Raw genomic sequence first — 27,860 nt, 5'->3', positions numbered from 1 at the left:
TGCTCGCTTAGTGGTCGGAGAGTAAAGATCAGGGTCTACACTGGGAGCCAAATGGGTGAAAGAGCAGATTTCTGACAACAACCCCAGCATGGCCACTTCAGACCAGCGGACACAGAGAGTGTCAGCTTCAGCTACCTCACAGGAGCTTGGTTTCTTACGCTCCTTTCATTCCATCACTCTAGAGGCGGTTGAGAAAAAAAATCACATTCTTCTCTTCATTTAATCTCGTCAGATTTGTTTCACAAGTGAAGATGTAAACTGCCGAGCCGCAGTAACAGCGGAAACATACGCTGTGGAAACCTTTGCTTATTCAATAACACTTAGTGTATACACAATGCTTTTCTAGAACTTTCTCTGACTGTAAATGTGTTACTCTCCTCAGTGACGTTATATTCTTGTTAACACATCCATTGGCAGATTCATGGCCAACACAATGCTGCATATGTTTGGGAATGTTGATAGAATTAGATATGATAGTGACGCATACACACCTCCAATTTCTATTAAAAGTATGTAGCTAAGCCAAGGCAATGCAGCGCAGCCAGTACGATTGAAAATGACTGATGTGAAATCAAACAAAGAGAGTAGTCAGTGGCCTTGGTTGGCCCTTATATCTTAGAGATACAGAAACGGTTTCCTTCTGTGCGTTTATTTTCTAAATCTGAAACGGTTTACATTCCTACGAAGAAGAAATGGATAATATTGGATTATTCAATTAAGAAATAAAGAGACTGTAAATAAAGACTGTCTGAGGGCTCCTGCATATCTGTATCTGTTTATGGACAAGACATCTAAGACTTCTAGTCCATCTTTTGAAATGTTTTCTCAAGTCAAGAGGGTATTATCATTTTGAAACTGTATATCTCATACAGCCCCCCCCCCCCTTCCTATCTTTTTTCCTCACCCCTCTCACTCACTCTCACTTTTGCTCTCTCTCACACACACTCACTCACAGACACGCACACTCACACTCACTCACACACACACACACACACACACACACACACACTCACACACACAGACACACACGCACACACACACATCTCTCTCTCACTCTCTCTCTCTCACATTCCATTCCAGTCCCTCAGTATGGGAGGCACACAGAGCCTGCCCAGAGTTTGACGTTCCCAGTCAGCAGCCCCCCCATTAAAGCCCTCTGAGCACACAGGAAGAACCTCACTCAATACAGCCAGCCATCTAGGAGGAGGGGAACTAATAGAAAACACTGTGCATTGTGTATTTTGGACAACTGTGTACTTGTACATAGGTTGAACTGGCTATACACTTTGCATCTGGAACAGAGCCACTACAGCCACGACAGCTTGCCAGGGAAACCGGACAGGGATGCACTCCAGGCTGACACTTCAGTGGACTTTTGGATCCATACTCACTGGGAGGGAAATCATAATTATCGGATGGACCGTTTGCCTCAGAACCTTCTGATTGAGGACGGGCAGAAGAAATGTTCTGAATAGAAGACACCAGAGTAGCCGGTCTAACGGGGGAAAGTCCGACAGTTTGGTTTGTTGCTGCAATGCAGTGGGACTTGCTGTCCTGCCATCAGCTCTGGCTGTCTGTGTTTGTGCTTCATGTTCTGATGTGCAACGATGTTTCCCTGGAAGAGCTGCCCAGAGGCCCGGGGGACGGCCCTGGCAGCACCGACGGCAGTGCTAACGCTAAGACTAACACCAACGCTCGCCAGTACAACTCCATCCAGCACGGACAGTGCACTTACACCTTCCTCCTGCCAGAGAACACTGCGGGGAACAGGGCTTGCTGGCCCGGGGGGCCTGGGGGGGCCGCCGCCGGGGGGGCTGACAGCCAGTACAATGGGAACGCTCTCCAGAGAGACGCCCCCCAGGTGGAGCCTAACGCCCCCACCCACCAGAGGATCCAGCACCTGGAGCACATCATGGACAACTACACACAGTGGCTGCAGAAGGTAAAAGGGATATTTTCGGTGGTGTCGTCATCATACTCCCAGCTAAATACCCTGTAGATTGTTGATAAAGACGTACATGCAGGCAAGGCCTTGATGTATACAATTTGGAGTGGATATGTTGGAATATTGCCATCTCCGTTTTAGATTGTATTGTCTACCTACAGTGTTTGCTAGATGAAAAGCAACGTTTCTCTGGGTTATTCAGAAAGATAAGGAGATTTCATCATCGCCTTCTCGTTGGTTGAACTCCTACTCTGTGGGTGGTTTAAAACCCAAGGTTTCTGTGAATATATTTCTCAATTCCTTACAGTAGGAAAAAAATTGTCGCTTAAAATATTGGCATTGAGAAACAGTGCCATTGAAGTGAGATAAAAACAGATAATAACATGAGGTTAACTTGGAATAGTGTCTCTGAAAAATTGATTAAAAAAAACGAATGTCTACCACAAAATATTACCTGTATAGAATCACAGACCATATATTATGTAACAAAAAAGACAATCTAAATATGTATCTATATGTAGTACTGTATATGTGAGATACTCAGAAATAAATATAAGTTCTAGGTACAGTATGTATCATTGAACCCTGTATGATTATAATCTACATTAAGTAAAGTAAATAGCCTTGAGAACCGATGGTTCTCGAGCCTAATGGCCCATACGGCAGGAGCCTATCTTAGGTTTCCGTAGCGTGGGGCGGCTTGATGTTCAAGTACACCCCCTGGACACGACTCTGGTATAATCTACATTAGCTGTATAATATTGTAACAACCCTGTATAAGGCCCGTTAGCAGCTCCACCAAGGGGGTTAACTCTCTTGTTGTTGTAGCTAGCGCAGCCGGTTTGTAAGCGGTCGCGAGTTCGATACCCGCTTAGGGCAAGCTGCTCTACTCCGCCGTTCGCTGCAATATGAAGAGTACATTTCCATCATCAGACCTCTAACCTCATCATCTACAATGGCTTGACACATTGGTCCAAGTCCAACCTGAATCCATCTTTCTCCATCCCTGTTTAAATAATCATACGGAACAGAAACGATACGATGTCCCTTATGATTCATCAGTACTTTTCAGTCCATGTGAGTTTTGAGTTGAGTCTTATTCCCTTCAGTATACAGTGTGTCATGAGGAAGACTGTTGGATCATTCAATACACCGCAGAGCTCTATCAGGAGCATAAAACCAAATGAAACCCAAGCGGAACCTAAAGAACAGCTCTCACTTACCCCACGAGAGAGGAATTCCCCCCCATATTTCTTTAAAAAAACAACAACAACATTGTCATTTCAAAAGGCCCATTGTCTCCGTGTGTGTGGATCTGGGCAGGAGCAGGACAGGTCTGAGTGATTAACGGTGGAGGCTTGTTTGACGGGGCCGTAGGGGGAGAAACGTGACCAGCTCGGCCGTGGCTCTTGGTCATTGGGCTGTGGTGAGTGTTTCTCTGTGACTGCCTCCGCCTGTCCTTAAGAAAACAGTGTGTCCTCTGAACCTTCTCCCACTAGGTCAGCATGGCTCCATCCACGGCTGGGGAATAATAGGGCTCCACATTGTTCACTGCTGTTCCCTGTGCCCCAGCCGGGACAAGGGCCAGCACTCTCACATTCCAAGGAATACCAGAGATGCTCTCTGAACAAATAGGAGGAAAGTTAAAGAATGCCTATTTCAGGGGAGGGGGGGGGGGGGGAATCGTATTCATCGGCTGATTATGTGCTCACCCAATCAAAAAATGTCACTGGAGATATCTTCAAAATGGCTCCTGGTTAGCCCAGTTGGTCAAAACGTTTAATCTGGATCAGAATGATCCTGGTTGTTTTTTTCGCTATCCAGGATCAGATCTATGTGGCTGATGTTGAGTCGTGTAGGGGAAATTAGACAGCTCCATCTGATCCTGGATAGCAAAAAAGAACCAGGATCATTCTGATCCAGATTAAACGGTTTTGAACAACTGGCCCCTGGTGTCCGACTTTCGAACAAATGATATGAATTAGCGTGACACTCATGGTCAATCACAGTCGTGACCAGTGTTGCTGCCTTAGGAACAGTATACTGCACTGCACTGTATGTTTAAGAGTGAGCACGTGGATTTCCGTTACGTGCGCTGAATATGAAAGGACGATCTATTCTTAGTCTTGCTCCTGTTTTTGACATGTGCATTTGAAACCCATCAAGAGATCAGTTGACCAGAGTTCAGATTCAGTTGGAAAAATAATAGTGTTTTCATGCAGACATGTTTAATGCGGTAAATCAACTAAATATAACAAACTAAAATCAAGATGTCATCCATAGGACATGTCTGTCATGTTGTCTACTGATTTAAGATGAGTACACGAACCACAGTTCATCAAATCCATACAGGTTTAGGCTCACTCATAACAAGACAACAAACTAGTGTTGTTCCGATACCGATACTAGTATCGGCATGGCCACCGATACGCACAAAAATGCTGGTATCGGTATCGGCGAGTACTTTACAAAAACGTTTTTTTTTTTTTTTTTTTTTTTTACTTAAGTTTTACAAAAACTTTACGAGTTTTACAAAGGTTTTGAGCAGTGCCAGACTAAGTGTTAGCAATAATTTTACATCGAGGTGAGTATGCGGCTCAAAAAACATGTTTTTTTGTTTTGTTTTTTCAACGCTGTGGTATCGGATCGGTACTCGGTATCGGCAAGTACTGCACGGTCAGGTATCGGGATCGGGATCAAAAAATGGTATCGGAACAACACTTGAACAAACCAACACATAAACGCAACACCTAAAAAGATGTGCCAATGTACAGTTCTAAGAACCGTATAGGGGTTTTATTGTGCTCAAACATTCTGCATACTGCATACATTTCCAACAAAACAATACTACATTTTGAGTTATATCAACTTCCTCATTTAATTCTATAGTTATCGTGTGTAGACTGCCTCTACTTCTCTGGGTTCCTAAGTCATGTGTGATTCATTAAGGAACATACTTGCCTTGTTAAATCTGGACATTGTAATACAGTAATTGACAACTGTCTCCTCCTGCATAGAGACAGATTATGTTCTATCTCTGTGTTTCCTGTTCAACATTTTCACAGAGCAGTTGCCTGTTTTTCTTGACATTGACATCCAAATGCATTCTGATCTTACAGATGAATTCTTTTCCCGACTGCATCCATTAGCGTGTTCTCAAATGGTCCTCAATCCTAATGGAAAGCCAGGTCAGACCACATAGCTTTGGAGATAAACAGTATCTAACTCTGCACTTTGAGTAAGTGTTACACAGACCAGGCCTGGTGAGGGCTTTCCTCAACGTTGTAGGCTAATCTGACATATAGCCATGAAGTAACCTCAGAACTTCATTTGTTTTTACACGTTAACTGGAAATTATCCTGGACAGGAACAGGAAAAATGTTCACTCCGTGTTAACTTAATCATTGAATGACCCCTGAGGTTTTAGATCAGAGTACTGGAAAAACACTGGTCCTTCAAAAATACTGTGTTGTAATGATCAGGATAGTAGTGAATATGAGACGGATAATGAATGATATTGGCAATCAACAAACGGTCCACATCCCAACTGTGATACAGAACCATGACGGATATCTCCTCCTTGACTAAAGAGAAACAACTCAACTCAACAGCCCTGAGCTCTCTCTCCCCAGGTACCAGACCAGGGCCAAACAAGTCCTTAGACAGGACCTTATCACTGCAGTAGATCAATGATCCCAAAACCACTGGAATGAGCCAATACGGTACATGACTATTTAATCCCTGTTTTGGGAATACAACCTAACTTGATTTCTTTTCTGGATGTGTCTTTATTCTTTTAGGCTGCTTTCAAATATAAATATGTCGTTCTAAGATAATAATTAACAAAATATGGTTTGATGTATTTTGCCCGTTCAAAAGCTTGATTAATCCCCAGACAAACGTAACTGTAGACATTATGCACTGTATTCCCCATTTCCTAAATTCTAGACTATGTTTTGCACTCTAGACAGACACTATGTAAAACTGTTGAACAGAGGAGGTGATTGATATATCATCAGTCTGTGTCATGAAATACTATATTTCATTAATACTCTCCTATGATTACAGCAGTTCTCCTTTCCAGCAGGATAAGGATTGTATGATTGTGTTGCCAATATCATAGGAGATGTGGGAGTGGTGGGTTTAACCCTGACCAGTACTGCACCTCTGTTCTTCTGGGTCAGATTGAGAGCTATGTGAAGGACAGCCTGAAGGTAGAGATGGCCCAGCTGCAGCAGAGTGCAGTACACAAGCATACGGCCGCCATCTTGGATCTGGGCACCAATCTCCTATCCCAGACTGCCCAGCACACTCTGAAGCTGACAGATGTAGAAACACAGGTTCTGTATGAATCATATGAAACATTTCCAACATTCCCCATGCTGTAGTACAGTAACTTACCACTGGTGGCCGCATGTAGTCTACATTAATATATAACATCTGCTTGGATGAACTTGAATAACAGTATTTTGTGATTGGTAGGTCTTAAACCAAACCTCAAGACTGGAAATCCAGCTTCTTGAGAACTCACTGTCCACCAACAAACTGGAGACTCAGCTCCTCCATCAGACAACAGAGATCAGCAAGCTTCACGACAAGAACGGGTAAGCTAAAAAAAACTTGGAACTATACTATTTTTACTACTAGTTTTTTTCACCAGACCCTGTCTATACAACTATACTAGTACCATTGGAACTATAATGGGGCTATCAACAGTTAACAGATCAATCCTCAGTATGTCCCTGATAAGACCAACCAACCAGTGACAGCTGTCTTCTTCCCTAATGACCAGACTCCTGGAGCGGAAGATGCAGGAGATGGAGACCCGGCACCACCAGGACCTGGTCACCCTGCAGGAAGAGAGGTCCAGTCTGCAGGAGCTGGTGGCCAGACAGAGCAGTGTGATCACAGAGCTGGAGAACCATCTGGACCAGGCCACTGGCAACAACAGTGTGCTGCTGAGCCAACAACAGCAACTCACAGACACTGTCAATAGCCTGATGAAACTCTGCTCCAAGGACAAAGGTACTGTGCCTCCCACAGTCCACTGCCTACAGTTTCTGAGAATATCCTTCATTTTTACCGAATTATCGGACGATCCGTAGCGTTGACTGAACTTTATTTTGGTTTCAGGGACTTGACCTTAAAAGTGCAGGGTAGGATTGGGAGAGGATCTTACTGTATTAACTGCTATGGAGACTGAATATCATTTCTGGCTATGGGAATTCTGTTAAACATCACTTTAAGTGTCTCTGGCCCCAGACTGGCTTAAGGAGGCTTTTCTAGACTGAAACCAGGCTCTTGTCTGGTGATGCATTCAAGAACATAGATGACAACTTACCAAGATACATTGCATAATCATCGTTGGTCGACAATTTCAAAATCATGTACACACATAAAACAGGCTGCCAGTGGTCACGCAAACAAATTAAACCGAGAGACAATGTACAGCTGGACATTTTCAGTCCACAGCTGCACTAGAAATAACAACAAATTCATAATGATGTTATATCTTTCGAAACCAAATTATAGCTTGATACTGCAGATACGTTACCACTCAAATTAGACCCTAACAAGTGTGTAATGTGTTTATCGTCATGTCATCTTTTGTTTAAATAGTCGTCCCGAACAGCTTCAAGCAGAGAGACGAGGAGAGGAAGTATCGCGACTGCGCTGACATCTCCCAAGCAGGATTCAACAAGAGCGGAGTGTACACGATACACATCAACATGCAGGAGACTAAAAAGGTACGGTAGGGATAACTCGATAGAACAGAGACGACAGAACAAAAAAGGGATTTCAAATCTATTTCCCAGCTTAAGCTGTCCTTGACCTCTCCAACACAGCGAAACAGAAATCCAACGCCTGCCCTTTTTGTATGTAACCTACAGTACTTCACGTGCAAGCATCCAAGGAAATGAATAGACGCGGTACAGCAGGTTTGCCAAAAGATTTAACAATATCCCAGAAGTATGTCATGTATGTTATGGCTGGCTCAGACCCACAAGGCCTATGCAGCAAGGGGCTTGAAATACTCTTGGCTGGCCCTTCAGAACAGCAGATGTTCACCTCCTCAGCAGTTTCCTGCCAAGCCGCAGATAGCTGGCAGTGTGTTCATGTCTATTATCAGCTGTGCTACTGTCAGTGGGACCTCCATGGTTTGGACTGGGCCAGCCCCAGGCTTTGGACTGAACTATCGAGCCACTGATCATGGTGATAACCAAAAACTACAATGTACTGTATGAACTGTATGGTAGTCACTCATTTTGACTAAGAGGCTTGTGTCATCTTCACGAGTAGGCTACTAGTACAGTATGTGAAGGTGGTGTGTTTGAGGACAGTGTTTCTGTCTCTGTCTCTGTGTTTGAGGACAGTGTCTCTGTCTCTGTGTTTGAGGACAGCAGTGTTTCTGTCTCTGTGTTTGAGGACAGCAGTGTTTCTGTCTCTGTGTTTGAGGACAGTGTCTCTGTCTCTGTGTTTGAGGACAGTGTTTCTGTCTCTGTCTCTGTGTTTGAGGACAGTGTTTCTGTCTCTGTGTTTGAGGACAGTGTTTCTGTCTCTGTCTCTGTGTTTGAGGACAGTGTTTCTGTCTCTGTGTTTGAGGACAGTGTTTCTGTCTCTGTCTCTGTGTTTGAGGACAGTGTTTCTGTCTCTGTGTTTGAGGACAGTGTCTCTGTCTCTGTGTTTGAGGACAGTGTTTCTGTCTCTGTCTCTGTGTTTGAGGACAGTGTTTCTGTCTCTGTGTTTGAGGACAGTGTCTCTGTCTCTGTGTTTGAGGACAGTGTCTCTGTCTCTGTGTTTGAGGACAGCAGTGTTTCTGTCTCTATCTCTGTGTTTGAGGACAGTGTCTCTGTCTCTGTGTTTGAGGACAGTGTCTCTGTCTCTGTGTTTGAGGACAGCAGTGTTTCTGTCTCTGTGTTTGAGGACAGTGTCTCTGTCTCTGTGTTTGAGGACAGTGTTTCTGTCTCTGTCTCTGTGTTTGAGGACAGTGTTTCTGTCTCTGTGTTTGAGGACAGTGTTTCTGTCTCTGTGTTTGAGGACAGTGTTTCTGTCTCTGTGTTTGAGGACAGTGTTTCTGTCTGTGTTTGAGGACAGTGTCTCTGTCTCTGTGGTTGAGGACAGTGTTTCTGTCTCTGTGTTTGAGGACAGTGTTTCTGTCTCTGTGTTTGAGGACAGTGTCTCTGTCTCTGTGTTTGAGGACAGTGTCTCTGTCTCTGTGTTTGAGGACAGTGTTTCTGTCTCTGTGTTTGAGGACAGTGTTTCTGTCTCTGTGTTTGAGGACAGTGTTTCTGTCTCTGTGTTTGAGGACAGTGTTTCTGTCTGTGTTTGAGGACAGTGTCTCTGTCTCTGTGTTTGAGGACAGTGTCTCTGTCTCTGTGTTTGAGGACAGTGTCTCTGTCTCTGTGTTTGAGGACAGTGTTTATGTCTCTGTCTCTGTGTTTGAGGACAGTGTTTCTGTCTCTGTGTTTGAGGACAGTGTCTTTGTCTCTGCAGGTTTACTGTAACATGCAGGCGCCAGGGGGAGGCTGGACAGTCATTCAACGCAGAAAAGACGGCACCATGGACTTCCAGAGGACATGGAAGGAGTATAAGATGGTGAGGGTTAACAGGGTATTCACATAGAAAACACTTATTTCCAACACTCCTTTTCACACATCTTATCACATCCTACTCTGTATATCCACCATATGTGATAGGGTGAAAATGTCATCAAAGTAAGCTTTCATATGATGTGTCATACAGTACATTGAAATCTGAAAATAGTTGAGGGAGATATGCTTATTTGAATGTTGGTACACCTCTGGTTGGTACACCTACCAAAGAAGTAATTACCCAGTTGTAAAAGGTAAAAATTAAAGGTATTTTATTTGCCATGAGTATATACAGTCTTTTTTTAGCAATAAAGAGATAGATTAGAAATAACAAACAAATGCCTCATACAAAATAGCTAAAGATATTGGCCCCCAAATCAGGGAGCTAATATCTTCCGACGTTTCTGTCGAACCCTGCAATGAAGGTATCTAGTAGCTATCTAGTAGCTAGAGAACAGAAGTGGGAAAAAAACGTCAGATCAGATATATAAATGGGTTATTTTGATAAACTGGGCACATTTTGGGAATATAATGTGTTTACTTTCTCGCCTGAAAACATTAAAACTTCATAAAATGACATGTTAACACTTGTCGAGCCGAAATTACAGCTTTTAGCCAATGGAGGTTAAACATTTTGGATTTAAAATCCCCGATGCCGGCCGGTGCGAAATGCATTCTGGGAGGCAGTATGCGTACTGCAGTGTAAACGGTCGGCTGATATTGGCATACTTATTATGAATTTAGTAGGCAGTATGCTAGTATGCAGTATGCTAGTATGCCATTTCAAACACAGCCAGAGTCTTTTAAAGGCATGCTGTCTGGTGATTGGCTGTCACTAGTCCAGGTGACTCTGTTGATTGGTGGTGTATCTCCAATCAGCAAGCTGGGAGGAGCCCCGGACTAGGATGATGTTTCTCCTGTACAGTACAGCAAACAGAGAGAAACACACACAGAGATAGACAATGCCATCCTAATGACAGCCATCACAACCTCAAACCAAATAGCAGAGAAACACATCATTTGAAAGTTTACAATCTGTACTTTCATAATCTGGGAAAAAAAATGAAAAAATACCTTGCCCTACTTGAGAGGAATTTTTCACCCGACCCTGTCACAAATTATAGTATTTAGTGATCGAGTGGGCTCTTCAAGACTTTCGTAATATGCAAAAAAACAAACAAAAAAAACTGCTTTTTGGTCATTCGCGCGACTTGAGAATTGTTGACATCCGGACCTTTTCACCAGACCGTGTCACATAATTCATATCTTGAATTCATATCTTGAACTATAGCAGACTATCCAAATAAAAGTGTTACCCAGTTCTGAAAGTAGTCACCGCAACCGAATAGAAAGAAAATGACAGCCCCGATGTCCTGGCGCGTCGCGGATGTCGCCCTGAAAGCGTCCGTGTCTAAAAGTTCCTCTGGCTGAGGCCAGCGACTTGTTAGCAGTGATGAGCGAGGGATGGCACCCCTCCAGTGAAGGGCTAAGGAAGTGTGGAGTTAGCCTGGCAAACACTTTGGCATACGATGGCTTCTCTCTTGGTTCCCATTGAGAATAAATGATTTGTGTTCATGGGGGGGTTATGTGTTGGCTGCCCGGTGGCCTGTTTTGTGAGCGTTTAACATCAAATCAGAACAGTTTTACGATAGAGCCCCATCAACAAAAGAAAATTAAACAAGAGTGGGAATTGTATCCACCTCATTTTTCTGGTTTTCTGCTCGAAATGACATGCCCACAGTGAATATAGAATATCTCCACAACAATCACAAGGGCCTTCATAATGATCTTGTTATCAAATGAAAGCTAACACCTGTGGGGTGGCTGTAGAAGTGTCAGAATCAAAATATATGTTACTGTGTCAGAGTAAATAGAGCTAGAACATTATAAACAATCTAAAATTCAGTCTCCGCCTAAAGAAACAACAGCTTTTACAGTGAATATCACCTTGGAAACCTGATGAATAAGCCCAAATCATCTAGGAATCCAGCGTCTTATTAGTACTTGTGCCAAAGTCGATGCTAGTAATGTGAGAAAATGCAACTTTGTACCTGTTTTAGTACAGGTATGTTTAGGCGGACACCTACCGGTATATGTTTAGGCCATTTGGAGATATGTTGGCACCATCTTTGACCTTTGACCTTTCTCAAGTATCAGATTTTTATTTTATTTTTTTGGGGGGGGGGGATTTTTTTGAGTTGGCCGACCAATGGTATGGAAATTTGGCGTTGAAACCGGACATGACACATTCTCCAGTTGGAGAAAACTGGATGTGATTTAGGCCGTGTTTACCGTCTCTGGAAAAAAATGGTGGCATCGTATAGCATGCAAAGTTGTGAAAAATGTTTTGATATCGATGAAGAGAATTGATCGAGGTAAACTCTTTATATCACTTCGGATGCCTATGGGGGTCCGTTGGCTCCTATGAGGTTAAGTTGAGTCCAAGAGGAGTGTGTGTCTGCCTTCGAAATGTTGATGAAGTGTGGTGAAGAAAAGCTCCACGGTGGAGAGAGTTCCTTCCCGGCGGCTCAGTGTGTTGCTGTGTTGTGGCAGGGCTTCGGGAGTCTGTTCGGAGAGCACTGGCTGGGGAACGAGTTCGTCTTCCTGCTCACCAGTCAGAGGCCTTACGTCCTGCGGGTGGAACTGACAGACTGGGATGGACAGCAAGCCTTCTCCCAGTATGACCGCTTCTACATCGGCAGTGAGAAGCAACATTACAGGTACTAGCAATTATGCTTTGACCTAGATACATCCACAATCCTATTTGCATATCCACCGTACTCAGATATGGCTGTCTGTGGCTCCCTCGCTTAACAGAAAGCATTGATGTTATACTGTACTTCTAATAAACTGAAAATGATGAATGCCTGTTGAGGATAGAGATTGGAGATATATTTTGTAGGTTAATCACCCTGATCTGATCATGGTTTGGGATCAATTTCTGTGGAGATTTTGCAGCAGTGTTGTGTCTTGACATTATTATTGCCCATAACTTCTAATCAGTACATCTAGGATTTTATTATTATTAAAGCTCCTTTAGCAACAGACTATTACAACTACGTTGCGGTTGCACTAAGGAGCGCTATAGGAGATATATATTGTTTGTTTTTTTGGGTCATTTTTCGCGTGCACGCCATAAAACGCGCACTAGCGCTCAAAACAAAGACGTAATTTCACAAAACTGTCAATCACAAAACTGTTTTGCAAGCGCGCCTTGCGCCTGTTGTTTTAAAAAAAAATATATAGCGGTTAAGTCATTAAAGCCGAGCAGGTGATTTTATATAGAAGGTGATCAAATACCAAGATATCCTACAGCTGCAGCGGAACATGCGGAACGCACATGACACACACACACACACACACAGAAAGATCATCAGCTCATCGAATATGAAGTACACGAGAGACAATCAGCTCATCGAATATGAAGTACACAAGAGTACACATGGAACCGGGAACGCGCATACAGCACTGAACAACATCCGTAGAATATAAACTTGTGACTGACAGTCACATACATACATACACATATACACACACACACACACACACACACACACACACACAATGAAAGATCATCAGCTCATCAATACGAAGTAGGCTACATGAGAGTACACGCACAAAACCGGCTAACGTTACTGTTTACACAAGTAAAATCACAGTGTGACAGTCAGATGGAGCATTCGGTAAACAACCGACAGCATCAGCTGAGTTAAAGAAAACCAACTCTTACCTTTGATGACACCGACATGAGCCCTGTTTACCCGTACCTCCGCCGTTCTGTTGGTGATGATTTTAGAGGCAATAGCTGCTTGGTGCTCCCTGAGCTCGCGAGTCACGACCCGTCCCACAGGATGGATGAAAAAGGGATACATGGATAACTTATATTAGCAAAACGACATTTATTCATAAATAAAGATGAACGAACAAATGATTGTGTGCAAAACAAAATAAACAAATGCAAAATCAAATGACTGCTCTTTAAGCATGAAAGTCTGTCAGACTCCTTTAAACACAATGAAATCAACTGACATCTCTTTAAGCACTAACTGAATGTCTGTTCTTTAAACACAATGAAATCAACTGACATCTCTTTAAGCACTAACTGAATGTCTGTTCTTTAAACACACTGAAATAAACGGACATCTCTTTAAGCACTGCTCTGTTCTGTAAACACTGAAATCAACTTTTCAACAAAAAGTTACAGCCTAAGCATTTATTTATGCTACAAGCTTAATCATCATCATCATCATCACTGCTCTCTTGACTGCTGTAAGTTATCACTGTCCTCAATTTCAACCATGGTAGAGGATGTTGTAGGCTATCACTTTAAATAGCTCATTATTTTGATTGTGCAACAAAGTCTTTTTTTTTCTTTCTTCTAATAGAATTCCCAACCATATTCCCTGGGTCAGGGGTCTAGGTGCGATAATGAAGCTGTAAAACAAACGTCTGAACGTTTGAACGCTTCAGAGAAAAGAAATGTGTCCCTTGGTGTTGTTTTTCCTTTTAGCGACGAGTCGTTCGGGACTGAATTTCACGTGGCGGTGAGATAACCGTGCAATACACGATACGCGGAATGAAAGTACGAGTTACGATACTTTCCGAATGTTTTCGTGAGGGGAGTCGCCGTGGTCGTCGTCTGTCGACTGTTGTGATGGATTACTCGTCGGGCCTTCGGCTGAGGGGACGGCAAATAGTTAGTGGGGCTTGCTTCTTGGACCCAGCTGTTGGTGCGCAAAAGCGCCTTCATGTGGCTCATTTTGGCGACGCATGCGCACTGGCGCACCAGTTATGTGCACCCCTGATTATTGCCCATAACTTCTAATCAGTGCATTGTGCATGATCCTAATATAATAAACATTTTGCTAAAACATACTGAACATTATTTAGTAGTTTTACCTGATTTATATAAATACAAATGTATTATAGTAGTTCACATATTTTGGTGTGTAATATTTCATGGCTATTCTGTAGAATGATAGGCAGAGGTGGTCCAAAACACACTGCTCTTAGTGAGAGAGCGGGGCTGCATCATTTCCCAGTGCCATTACTAATAAAACTAAATGATAGATCATAAAGGAAATTACAGTGTTGTGTTTCCTTGCTGTCGCTGTCACCAGAAAGCGCTTTCAGAACTAGTTACGTCATCTAAATGCAGAGAGAGAGAATTGGTGAGAGAAGTACTGCACTTTATGTCTGATTCACCAGTACAGTATGTTCTACTTTTACTGATTTATTGCCATGCAATCAACTTGTCAGGTCAATTGTCGGAATTTTGGTATTTTTGCTCTAGGCACCGAGTCAGCTGCCAACGCCCCTGGAGCAATTAGTGGTTAAGTACCTTGCTCAAGGGCACATGCAGCTCCCTCCTGAGTCGGGGATCGAACCAGTGACCTTCCAATTGCCTCTCTAATCTCTCGGTTACCACTGGCCTGCTTCTATTGCAAAGAGCTATGGTATAATAGTATAATAAGCTATATAAAGCTATGGTATAATAGTATAATAAGCTATATAAAGCTATGGTATAATAGTAGCTCTAGAGAAGTATTTTGGGGAAATTAAACAGGGTGTACAGTATCAAGGGAAAGGGTCAAATAATGACAGATTATATCTGTGCGACTTTGACATCGTATAAGACCACACAGCATAGAATAAGACCACACACTAAAGGTCAAATTATTCTAGGGGGTTTGTTTAATGCAGTTAAAACGTTGCAAAAGCACTCCATAGCCCCACTGTTGACATGTACTGTACTATGTTTAGCTTAGTCCCACTGATGTCATCATTTACAACACTTACATTATATTTCATTTGCAACACACAGATACAGTACATGTTATTTCTGGTTGTGCATTTGTAGTCTCTCCCTAAAGGGTTTTCATATAAACCAAACAGCATTGCAGCAGTAAGGAAGGCTGACAGGTCGATAGATGGGCAGTACAGGACACAGTACAGAGTGGTAGATACAGTACAGGACACAGTACAGAGTGTTTTCACAGAACAACACTTCCTCTTATTACTACCTTATGGACATGAATTCTCTACCGAGGAGTGCCAAACACCTGTGTGGCTTGGCAGACTGAAACTCCTGTAATTAGCAGCCTGACATGTTGATGGCTGACACGGGTTTGTTATGATCCCTACATAGACGGACTACCGCACAAACCGTATTAAAGACCCATTACTGGATAATCAATAAAAAAAACACAACCGCTGTCCAATGCAATTGTAAATCAGTATGAGTTGGATGAAATATGACAGTATTTAGTTTCAGATGTTTCTTTGTAGTAATGAATCACTGTTATAGGCTAGAAGTTTGTCATTCTGTACGTGTTGTGCGAGGCCTCGGTGTACAGTAGCACTGTTGAACTGCTCACCCTTTCACAGCTGTGATGGGTTGTCATACCCATGGGTGGATATGTTAGCTGACATAGAATAGGGCCTCTCTTCCATGAAGAATCTATCACCTGGTGCTGGCAAGAGCTCGGAGATTTCCAGCAGCCGTACCGCTTGGTGAGACAAGACTGACGCTTCGCTGGGACAAGCGCCAGTCATCGGGCGAGATCCCCCTAGTGAACCAGCCCTGTGAAACCGAGCCCGCCAAGCCAGTCTCCTGGTTTCCCGAGCACCCCCAAGCCCCCTGAGACCTACGTCCTAGCCACCAACTGGCTACAGGCGCGACTGTTGTTGTTTGGTTCATGCAGCCCGTGCGGTAACGTGCACTCCAGACCCAGGCCGACGCCCCGGACCAGGGTCCAGCCCAAGCCTCTACTGGCGGTAACTCCGTCCCAAGGGCTGACCCACTAGCCTGGCGGTGGTCCACCAGATGACTGTGTGGTGGTCACTCTGGCTCTGAGGCTGCAGCCACTCCTTAAGGGAGAGGGTCCTGTCACGGTCCCGTCTGGCTGAGATCGCCCCAGAAACTGTTGGCTCACAGGCGTTGCCAATTGCTAACTAGGACCCTTCCCTTTAAGAAGCGTGTTTTCTGTTGTTTCCTTTGTTTTTGCTTGGCCTAGCCTAGCCTTCTCTAGTTTCTATCTTTTTGCTCCCTGCCGTTTTGTATTCTCTCGTGTTCCTCGCTTCTTCCATTGTTAAATTCGAAGTAAAGTGGCCTATTTGCCTTTGACTGTATTCCCTTGTCTGGTCTCCTCTCAGAGTCCTACATCATAACCTCACAAATAGTCCATGGAAGAATGATAAAAACCCTGGTTATCACTGGACCTAATAAATGAGTTTCCTACAGCCAGTCATGGATAACATTTTGTGGTGACACATGTCAGGTGACACACGTTAACACCAGGGTAATTGTGACAATTCTTTTGTGAGATATTATTGTTTGACTCAGTTACAACACCGGTAAGTTCTAGGGGAGGGAGCTTGCATGTGCCCTTGAGCAAGGCACTTAACCCCTAATGGCTCCAGGGGCACTGAATATGGCTGACCTTGTGCCTATAGCAAAAATACCAAATTCTAACAATAATTATTACAATTACAACAATAATTATTGACTGACTAATAAATCAGTATAAAAATACTTTTGTTATTTCTCATAGTCTCCTATGTTTCTCTGTTTCACGTTCCCAGGCTGTTCTTGAAGAGTCACAGTGGCACTGCTGGTAGACAGAGCAGCCTCGTGATCAACGGAGCAGACTTCAGCACCAAGGATATGGACAATGACAACTGCATCTGCAAATGTGCTCTCATGCTTACAGGGGGTAAGTAATGCTGCGTGTGACTGTAGGTTGTGGTGTGTGTGTGTGTGTGTGTTGTGTGAAAAGGTGCCGAGATGAACCATTTACCAGCTTGTTTCTCAAACACACCCCTTGATCACACCATGCTAACACTCCTCCCATCTCAACCTTCTAAAGCCCTAGAGAGATTCAATGTGAGGCCTGTTTGTTCAGCACTGTTGTTGACATGTCAAAGCTGAGGTTGGCATCTCAGCTGGTTCAGCCTGGGCGTTACCCACCTACATTTTACAGGTGGGTTGGCACAGACCATGGCTTGTTTAGTAACCGCAATGGCTGGCCACCAGGACAGATTTTCTTTTTAATTTCTATGTCAAGATTGACAAAATGATTAAAGATATATCATTAACATGAACTGTTAATCTGAGAGTGCAGCAATCAAGATGAAAGTCATGTCTAAAATACCTTATTAGAATCCTAGCGATATAGGAGATCTTTTCTATCTATCTATCTATCTATCTATCTATCTATCTACCTACCTGCCTACCTACCTACCTACTACCTATTGGAGAGCATCAAATGTGAATACAGCATTTATAAAAAGTTAATCTACCCTCTACAGAAATTGAACAGCATGTTCTAATGACAGACTTGAACTGCATGTTCAGCTTCCAAAAAACCCATCTGGCATCCATTCTCTCCTCTCCTCTCCTCTCTGAGAAGGTAGACACCACACGCTCTGCTCTCCTCTCCACCTCCTGAGGTGAGGGGTGAGGAAATGGAGAAGTAGAACGGTGCGAGGTGAGAAAGTAGAGCAAAAAGCTATCCAGAGGGAACCAGAGGTTCTACAGAGGCGGGGGTGTGTTATAACCTTCTACGGCTTTGAACCTTCCTCCGATATTGTAACATTGCCTCTTTCCCTCTTTTGTCTCTGCTCTCCTCCTCTCCACGGCCTCAGGTTGGTGGTTCGATGCCTGCGGCCCCTCCAACCTGAACGGGCTGTACTACACTCACGGTCAGAACGTAGGCAAGCTAAACGGAATCAAGTGGCACTACTTCAAGGGATCGAGTTACTCTCTCAGCGCCACCGCCATGATGATCCGGCCTTCGGACTTCTGAGAGAACGCCCCCCTCGGGATTCTGATGTGGATTTTTAGATCGGCTTCCAGCGCGACATCGCTAGCATAGTATTTTGTCCACTGCCGTGACATGAGAAAGGGGCAGCAACATTCTGGTGCTTTCTCTGAGGAGGTGGACGCTGACAGGCTTGTGCTTCTGCCCTCCTGACTGTGTGTTAACCCTGAGGCCCTGTGCAGCATACGCTTGGTGATAAGACTTTGAAGGGGAATATCGTGTGAAGAGGAATGGTGTGATGACTGTTCAACTTTGCATGTACAAGATTTGTTCATCCGTTTAATGACCCGTTGTGAGTCCACGTACAGTAGCGCTCTCTTGCTCTGACACTGTCGACAGAGAAGACTGACATGAAAGTCTAGGTTTTGTGTGACAAATGTATGTGATATTGAAGACGCCGAAAACTGTATAATGGTTTTCAGGCAATTTCTATTGTTGAAAATACAAGTACGTAGTCTGTTTGTATAGGACACGTGTCCCTTGAGGAGTGTTGGTTCAACCAAGTTCAAGAGTTACCTTTCACTATTGGAGCCCTGTGGGGAGTGGTGTACCTGCAACTGGTTCTGCGTAGCAATAGCAGCTTAACCAGTAGAACAATGGTTGGTTTATGTCTGCCTGGAAGTACCAGGCTTCCTGCTTGGCTACTAAACATAGTTAAAGACATATCCTCATTCCTTTCTGTGTAAGTCAGATTTAATTACATGACGTTTGTTGTCGCCAAAGGATACGTGTTCAGTACATCACATAGAAGAGACCAACAAAAGCCAACCAACACCCAGACAAAACATTTGCGGCAACTTCCATACACCCATGACAGCAGATAAGAGCGGTGTGCATAGAGATGGAACTTCTCTATCCTCTATGGTAGTGTGCACTGAATTTGTTTTGTCAGTACAGTATACTGAAGGCAAAGCCTCTTGGTGTCTCTGTGTACATGTTTAAAACAGATCAAATAGAGATGAATAATTCATGTTTTCACTTTCATTAAAGTTTTGAGTACTTAAAACCAATTCACAGCTGTTGCTCTTATCACAATTGTTTTTGACTAGATTTGCTGAGCTACTGGATTGGAAGCTTGGTCAAAATGTGTCAAACTGGATGGACCTTGTTCGTGTATTCATGACAGAGACACAAAAAGATACAAAAGAATTGCGGGAAACTTGTAGCTACAGTAGAGAGTACATCTACTGGTGGTAGGTAGCTGGGCAACTACGTATAGTACACAGCCTTTTACATGTACAAGCCTCATTATAAAAGTACAGTATAGTGTCTAACAACACACATGTATCAAAAAAAGATATACCTATGGAAATAGATTTAATGTACCGTACTGAAGTTATTGACATGAGGTCCTTTCATTGGATACATTATACAGTATTTGTGATTGATAGGGTTTGAGCTTGATGATGTTTCATAACATGTCTGCTAGGAGTCGGCTGGACATGAGGGTCCGGGGGCATGCCCATGAAGGTTTGAAAAATAAACATAAAAACATTTCTTGTAACTTTTGAGGAAGGATATACCGTAATGATACAGACCAATCTTGTTGAGAGCGACACATTTTTTCCTGTCCAACTCCTCCTCCGCTCTGTTTTTGTGGTCTGAGCTGCTGTAACTTTCCCCTCGGGGATAAGTACCGACCGACCGACCGACCGACTGATAGATCTATCTATCTGACACACTTGATGACACTGCATGTTCAGCTTCCAAAAACATGAGGTTTCATTACACACATTATACTGTATTTGTGATTGGTAGGGTGTGTTTGAACTTGATGATGTTTTATAACATGTTTACTCCGTTTCAAACTCAGGTTTGGACGTACATGGACTCCAGTGTATAGTCCAACACAAGGGCGTAGGAGTCAGCTGGACATGAGGGCGGGAAACATCTTTGCGACAGGGGTCCGGGGGCATACCCATGAAGATAAAAATAAATTTAAAAAAAGATAAACTAAAGCAAATTAAAAAGCTGAGGATGGACTTGCAGAGACACTTACTTTGATACAGTTCAATCAGTTTTAGGGTCATTCTTACTGTACTGAATACCAGTGTTACTGCGTTGTCTTATTATACTGATGAGTGTAGACGTTTAAGACAATGGTGTGACTGTGGAAGTGGATATATTCAATTAAACAACAATTGAAAGTACTCTTTATCAGCTACTGTACAAAACATTACCCACTATGGCTCAATTACTCCCATGGAGCTGACTTGCTGATAAGAGGAGTGCCTGCTACATCTGATTGCTAAAAGAGGCAGGAGGGGGCACATTTAAATCACTAATTGACAGCTACATGATATAACTTATGCTATTGCCCTGCAAGGCCGTAAAAGAGGACAATCCACCACTAAGAAGTTAGTTATAGCCAAAGGAGAATCATCAGGTTCATGGGGAGCATTCTCTGCTACACGATCAAGCAGTCAAACAGGTTTGACATAGCATTGTTCCGTGAGCATCACTGTGAGATACATCCTCATTCTGTAACTCAGTGGAAGGGAAACTAAGCGTCTGTCTCTGCTGCTGATCCAGACAGGGGAGACTTCCATCATTATCAGTAATGTTAGACCTCGAAACCCTTGGTAAGCTTGTTAGGGTGAGGGTTAGGGTTAGGGTTACACTCATAAGGAAACAAACTCTGAGAAACAAAGGAAACTAGTTTCCCACTACTAAAAATAGTTAGCACTTAGTTGCTAAAGAGTACCTAAAAAGCCTGCAGAGGTCTAGAAAAAGGTCTTGTGAACAGATAAGACGAATGTTATCATGTATCAGAGAGATAGCAAGAAGATAGTTTGGAGACATAATTGCAAATCAGAGACCCTACCTACACTATAATAGTTATAAGCATTAAGATGGACCCAATTGAACTGAAGGGGGGGGGGGTAATTAGTAATATTTCACAAAACGATGGTATGTATGGTATTTAACCTAATCTTGAGATTCCATTTTCTCAAGTTAAATCGAACTTAATTTACAATTATAATGTACAGGGATGGAACATCAGCAAAAGGCACATGATCACAGTTCACCAGGAGAGTTTAAAAAAAATAAACTTGCTTGCTTCCTTGACTGAATTTGAGACAAGACAGAAAAGACCCAGCGTTCTCAGAATATTTTCTTGACACTCCTAAATAAGCCTCAACCAATTGAAAAACATTAACAGGTCACAGGTGGTATAGTCTAGGAATGCTCTGTTGGCCATCCCTCTAGAAGTGAGGGAGTGAATAACCTGTATAAATGAAGAAGTAGACTTAAAGCATGCACAGTAGGCTAGCTGAAACAAACGATAAGGAGCTCTCATAAGGGATTCATAGAGACCTCTAGACTTCACTGTAGGTAAGTAGTAAACCAACGAGGCAACTAATACTTTAATTCAAGAAGATGCCTACACAGGAAATGGAATAATGTATAGATGCATATATAGTGTGTTGCCTCATTGATGACTTGGTACTTAAGGCATATGCACAATGTTAAGGAATTGAACATTTTACATTCAATAAACTGACTACTTCTGATTTGTAAAACCTTTCATATCAATGTAAGAAAAAGAGAGATTAGTTCTGTAGGATGGACTGAACCAAACATCTATACTTTATTTTTATTACTAACCCTTATATTTGTATGGCTATTAGCACACTTCCGTGTTTAAGAACCATGGAGCTATTATTTTCAAATAGCTTATTCTTTGGCAGATCTCATTTGTAATTCAGATCGAGCTAATTTATTTTCTTATTTTTTTCATGGAAATAAAATAACAATCTTTAGCCTTTCATCAAGCACTTTATTGTGTCCTAAAAGCAAATTAGTAACAATGGGACCAATTATGTTTCTTTGCTTTTCCCAGAATGTTCTCAGTACTGTTTTTCGCTTTGTTCTGGGCCGGCTGCTATGCCATGCGTGAGTATCTAACAACAACAACAACAACAACAACAACAACAACAACAACAACAACAAAAACAACAACAACAATAATAATAATAATAGATTTTATTTGTAATGCACTTTACATATGGACATCTCAAAGTGCTACAACAACAACAACAACAACAACAACAACAACATTTGTAACCAAATGTCTGAATACTGTATTCCCCTTTCCCCCATGTTAGCCCTGTCTCAGTTCTACTCCTACTCGCCTGCGGTGGGTGCAGGTACTGGTGAGCCATTTGCTACCTCTGGAGAGGAGCGCATCACTGGCATCAGAGTATGGGAAAGAACCAACTCTTACATCATGGGGTAAGAACTGCTCCCAATCACCCCCCAACTCACCTGACCATCACTGATTACTGATACAAAATGTACAGTAGATCCATAGTATACTCTCAAAACATTATCTACTCTGTCTGAATGAATGAATGAATGAATGGTCTTTATTGTCATTGCTATAGTACAGGTACCAAACAACGAAATTTAGGAGGGGTGGCTCCCCTGGTGTTAGGAAAGGAAAAAAAAGAAAAAAGGAACTTTAAAAAAACACAAGAAGGGAAGGAGCTGGTTTACATTAATAAAGGCTATGTACACTATCCACTATACTATACTGTACAGATAGACGACTAGGGTTGTCATATTGCACATAGTGTTATTGCACATTTATTTAAAGTGTCGCAGTTTGCAGGCTTGAAATGTACATATTTGTGCCTCAGCACTACACCTGATTTTTTCAGTCCAGCAGCTGCCATCAATCCGTCCAGACTGTCCAGGGCCCAGAACCTAGGTCTTTGCTGTGTTCAGGGCCTGGACGGCCCTGGGGTGGAAGCTGTTCTTCAGTCTGTTCCCTTCAAGACACAATCAACATGAAAACATTTTTATGTTCCAGGTTCCAGGTGAAATATGGCTTTACCTGGGGTAAAGTTATCGGTCAGGATTCTGGCAATGAGCAAGAGTTGGAGCTATTCGACGATGAGGCTCTCATCCAGGTTTCTGGGAAATACAACCCAAGCAACTACATCTACCGGTTGGTGTTTGTGACCAACAAGGGGCGCTCTCTCATGGCAGGTCAACCTCAGCAGATCTCCTTTAACTTCTACCCAGCCCACCAAGGCAGCGAGCTGCGGCTGCTTAGTGGGCGCTCCAATTCGGCTGGCATCACTTCCATCGGGGCCCACTGGGGAACGGTCTATTTGAACCAAGATGCAGGAAACAATACCATGAATTAATTTGCAAGTGTTCTGTCTTGCTTACAATTTTCTTTTTTTAATTTAGTCATATTTCTGTTGTTGTATGTTGACAGTAAAGAATAGAATAAAGAAAGTGAATAGCTTTCAAGTATTTTATAGTTGAATGTTTTTACATAGAAACTGACAACAGTTTTTCAACATCATCGTTTGGTAGTTGCAGTAGGACATTGACAATTGAAACTGATTTGAAACAGCTTTTTTTATTTTAAAAAATGTCAAAGATGCTCACTATGTGTTAATCATCCACAGTTCAACGAACCTGGCATTGAATGTAGACAAACTGGATTATGTTTTTGCTTGGTTGGCCTAGTCTAGAATATGTGATGAGAGTTTATGCAACAGCCAATAGGAAAAGGGCAGTCAAAGTGTGTCCTCATTCCATTCTGTTTGCTGATGCTTTTCTCATGAAGACACTGATTTGAATGTGTTGCATTAATATATTGTACGCAAATAAGGCACACCGATTATATAAAGAAATACAAAATCTAGAAAATGATATCTAAAAATATCTATATCTAAAAATGTAAATGAGAGGCTATTGCTTAGGCCAAGATCCCAGATGTGCATAGATTTCACTCTTAGGAGATATTACTACTTTTCTTAAGTAGAATCAGTATCAGAATTGTTTTTATTACATCCAATGTACAGGTACACAAGAGTACAATTCTTAGTCTTAGGTTCTTCAACATTGGCATTGCAGCAAGGTACAAAATCAACAAGAATAGAATAAAGTAAAATAAGTAAAGTAAGTAAGAATAAAGTAGAATAAAGTCATAAAGTGATAACGTGATGGTAGTCGTACTACAGCGGGACCAGTCGTACTGCAGTACAAACTGTAGTGCAAAAGAACTGTACAGGTTACAATACAAATCATGTATCACTCATCGTCACTAGAAGGTTATCATTGGAAAACCCGTTTCAAAGAAAAGACATGGTTTTCTCCTCAAATCTTGTTTGTTAGCGCCATCTAGTGGAGTACTTACAACATGACTGTTTAATTGTAATGTCTCGGGGAGAAAGCGCTACTACAGCTTTTGCATCTTTTTGCTTTGAACTTTATCCTGCAAAAACGTGTCACCTGTAAAATGTACAGATTATAAAACAAAAGTGAAACATATTCCCAAAGAAAGGACTGGTTGTTGTTGTTGTTGTTGTTGTTGTTGTTGTTGTTGTTGTTGTACTCATCCATATGAATGAATGAATGAATGAATGAATGAATGAATGGTCTTTATTGTCATTGCTATAGTACAGGTACCAAACAACGAAATTTGGGAGGGGTGGCTCCCCTGGTGCTAGGAAAGAAGAAAAACTAAAAAAACAAGAAGGGAAAGGAGCTGGTTTACACAACCGTTCCCTATAAGTACTAAAATAAAAATGTACATACAAATGTACTTAAAAACACTAAAAAACACCAGCGTTGAAGCCACTCCGAGCCGCGCGTCTGAGTAGCGCGCCGCCATCTGTAGTCTCAAGATCATTCATGTGCTCCTTAAGATAACTTACTGTAGTAGTCTTCAATTTCACTGCTCCTCATGTCTTGATCTCCAAGATTTAATACTTAAATACGTACTTGCTGCATAACAAAGTGTGACCAGGAAGGCGAAGAACTGAAAAAGAACCACATGAACATAATTGAAATTCAGCCCAAAGGTTGGGTGTTAGACTGAGCAATAGCAACTTAATACATATTCCATAATATTTGGGATGATGCAATGTGTTGGTAATGGCTGTCTATGGTGGAATGTGCCTGGGGACAAGTCAATATTTGTTTTTTTGGAGCTGACCTTCTGTGACAGTTAATGACCAGGTTGTCTGAGGTGGTGGTTGTCTTACCGTGGACGCCGCCCAGCCGTTGTAGTTATGATGTCCCCTGGGGGCCTTACTGACCGAGGCTGCATCCACTGCGGCTGTCACTAGATACAGCACTGTGGCGCTGCTGTTGAAGCACAGGCCCTGTACGGTGACAACGGCGAGATGAAGAGCGTGTTGACTTACAGTGTGAGGGTATCCGTCCGTTAGACAATTCCAGTCGTTTCTTTGATCAAATGATGGAAGACAATCTTGGATACAGACAGTCGTACTCAACAGTTTTGGGTATTCCAATGAGACATGTAAAATGTCTCCTTCCACATTTAGGAATTAGGTTTCTGAGTCACTCTCCTCACAGACCCCCCCCCCCCCTTGCTTCTGATGTACAAAGTCAATAATGATTCCCATTGGTATTATTAAATATGAATGGTATTTTATGAAAGGTATTGTATTGTACTGTACCAGAGTAGTCCAGGGGACCTGCGGGATCCTGCTGTAGGCCATGGTCAGGTGGATGATGAAGAGGATGACCGTCAGCACCCAGTACAACACGGCCACGAACATGACCCAGCCGAGGGCCGACACTCTGAAGTACTCTGTCCCCGCGACCAGCGTCCACACCAGGAGACCAAAGACCTGGAGGAGAGGGGAGCATAGCTCATGAGCTGGGACTGTTGGATGGAGACTTTACACTTTTTGCTAGATTTAGTGCTCTTATTGTGACCGTCATCCAAATCAAATTCAAGTGAAAGGAAACCTAACCTATGGATATTCGTTTGTACTTGTTCGTGTGTTTTGCAATTTGAATGACTGGAGTTAGTAGACACCTGGCTGCACCTGACCTGACCCCTATCTGATCCAAAATATGTCCCACTATTGCATATGATTTCTTAATCATTGATGGCGATGTGTCGGAAATCTGATGGTTGGTTTGTTATTCTGAGTGCTGCTACATAATGGGAAGTTTAGTTTCCGCTGTTGCATTCCAAACCTCCCTTCCTGTTATCAAAACTAACATAATTGTTCATTGGATACTTCATATCACAGGATAAACTTTTTTTTTTTTTTTTTTTTTTTTTATCAATAACAAGTGGTAGACAGCCAGAGATTCTTTGGAGAAGGTCTTTGGGTCGCAATCTGCTCTGAAAGGAAAAGAGACAATGTAATTGCAGGGGAAAGTTGATCTGAGCTTGTTATTAATAAACTTCCCTTGCCGAGAAAACGCTTCCAGAGACAGTGTCTAAAGTGTAATTACAGAGAGTAGTTCGAAGAAATCCTACCAGCATTGTCTGGTATGACTGAAATAATTGAACATCAATTAATAATTAATTAATTTAAGTCCATAAAAGTAATGGGGTTCTGTCAGCAACTACTAATGACATTAGTAATGTCTCTGCAACTGGGTCAATTGAACAACGGAGTGGAGCCTACATCACTGGGACCAACAAACATCTCTTTAATAAGCAGGTTGATTCCATGGTGAAATTACATTATGAAAAAAGAAAGCCAATTAATACTAATTTTGTGGATTTCCTTATTTCACAAAAATAAATTAAGTATTTTAAAGAGTTTGACAATAATTAGGCTATGTCACATGATGTTGCTTGAATATGACTGGCGCCCAGACAATGAATAACCACATAGCCTACAGTAGCGTATACTGTTGTTGCATTCTTAGGCCTATGTTCCCTTTATTGCATCTAGGCTACTGTACATGTCGTGAGCTTAGAATGATAAGGTTCTATCTCTGTTTAGGGCAGTTCAGAGATATTGAGCGTCAACGTTTTTACATTCCATTATGTTTTGTGAGATGGAACCGTTGCATTTTATGAATTACTAACTAAAAAATGTCAACATAAAAAAAACAAAAACAAAACAGGCATTAATAAACCCCTAATGGATCAGATTATGTAAAAAAACAAATTTTGACAAAAATGGAGATAGAACCTTATAATTCTAACGTCACGTCCTGTACATTTGTTACTTACTATTTCTGCCAAACCAAGCAGCCCTGGAGCTGTGCGAATAAACTGCCTGTCGTAAGCCAAAGTAGATGTGGAGAAGTTGTCCGTGGTACTGGTGGTCGTGATCACCGTGGGGGTCGTGGGGGTCGCAGCCTCCATCTCCACTAAAACCTTCCCAGGGTTTCGACTGGAAAAAGACTTCCAAGTCGCCTCTACTCCGGGATACCACGACGGGACGTCCTTCTCCTGAGTCGTGCGATCCAAGACCTCGGATGTTTGCTCTGTAAGTCAAACAACCACGTTTTTCTGGCTTTTAGAACAATTATTTCCTCCTGTCATATGTCGCAGTGGGCCTTATCAACCTAGAGAATAATGCAACTGGTTGTAAGCCTAGTAGAGAGCAGTGGCACAAAGAGGAACTTTTGATGATAAGCCTTAGGACATTGGTGCTATGCAAATTGTTGGGCTGATGGCTGTTGAAGCCAGCGAGAATATCATTTTAATGCTCATAATGGTTTTGCACACAGGGCAAAAGGTCTAAAAAGATGAGT

At 42.4% G+C, this 27,860-nt stretch overlaps 3 protein-coding genes across 3 annotated transcripts; 2 read left to right on the top strand and 1 right to left on the bottom strand.

The window, feature by feature from the left end:
- The first annotated feature begins 1,112 nt into the window (after positions 1 to 1,112).
- Positions 1,113 to 19,828, top strand: LOC308166411 (angiopoietin-1-like). The gene is made up of 9 exons (XM_080540708.1): positions 1,113 to 1,942; positions 6,130 to 6,285; positions 6,428 to 6,549; positions 6,738 to 6,970; positions 7,565 to 7,692; positions 9,440 to 9,541; positions 12,091 to 12,257; positions 17,122 to 17,252; positions 18,184 to 19,828. Exons 1-9 carry the CDS (start codon positions 1,535 to 1,537, stop codon positions 18,342 to 18,344), a joined length of 1,608 nt encoding a protein of 535 aa, XP_080396834.1. The 5' UTR covers positions 1,113 to 1,534; the 3' UTR covers positions 18,345 to 19,828.
- A 2,633-nt stretch (positions 19,829 to 22,461) lies between these two features.
- LOC308166744 (zymogen granule membrane protein 16-like) lies at positions 22,462 to 23,515 on the top strand (the record flags this gene model as incomplete). Its single annotated transcript, XM_080541069.1, has 2 exons — positions 22,462 to 22,595; positions 23,176 to 23,515. The coding sequence occupies 2 exons, from the start codon at positions 22,462 to 22,464 to the stop codon at positions 23,513 to 23,515; spliced, it is 474 nt and encodes a 157-aa protein (XP_080397195.1).
- Positions 23,516 to 25,056: 1,541 nt separating this feature from the next.
- On the bottom strand, positions 25,057 to 27,468 carry cmtm8b (CKLF-like MARVEL transmembrane domain containing 8b; the record flags this gene model as incomplete). The annotated part of the gene is made up of 4 exons (XM_080540712.1): positions 25,057 to 25,143; positions 25,370 to 25,489; positions 25,808 to 25,981; positions 27,334 to 27,468. The coding sequence occupies 4 exons, from the start codon at positions 27,466 to 27,468 to the stop codon at positions 25,057 to 25,059; spliced, it is 516 nt and encodes a 171-aa protein (XP_080396838.1).
- Between the last annotated feature and the right edge of the window lie 392 nt (positions 27,469 to 27,860).

The sequence above is a fragment of the Nansenia antarctica genome (genome assembly GCF_963989245.1).
Source record: "Nansenia antarctica genome assembly, chromosome: 10".
In the NCBI taxonomy this organism is placed as follows: Eukaryota; Metazoa; Chordata; class Actinopteri; order Argentiniformes; family Microstomatidae; genus Nansenia; species Nansenia antarctica.
This window is presented reverse-complemented; position numbering and strand designations above follow the sequence as displayed.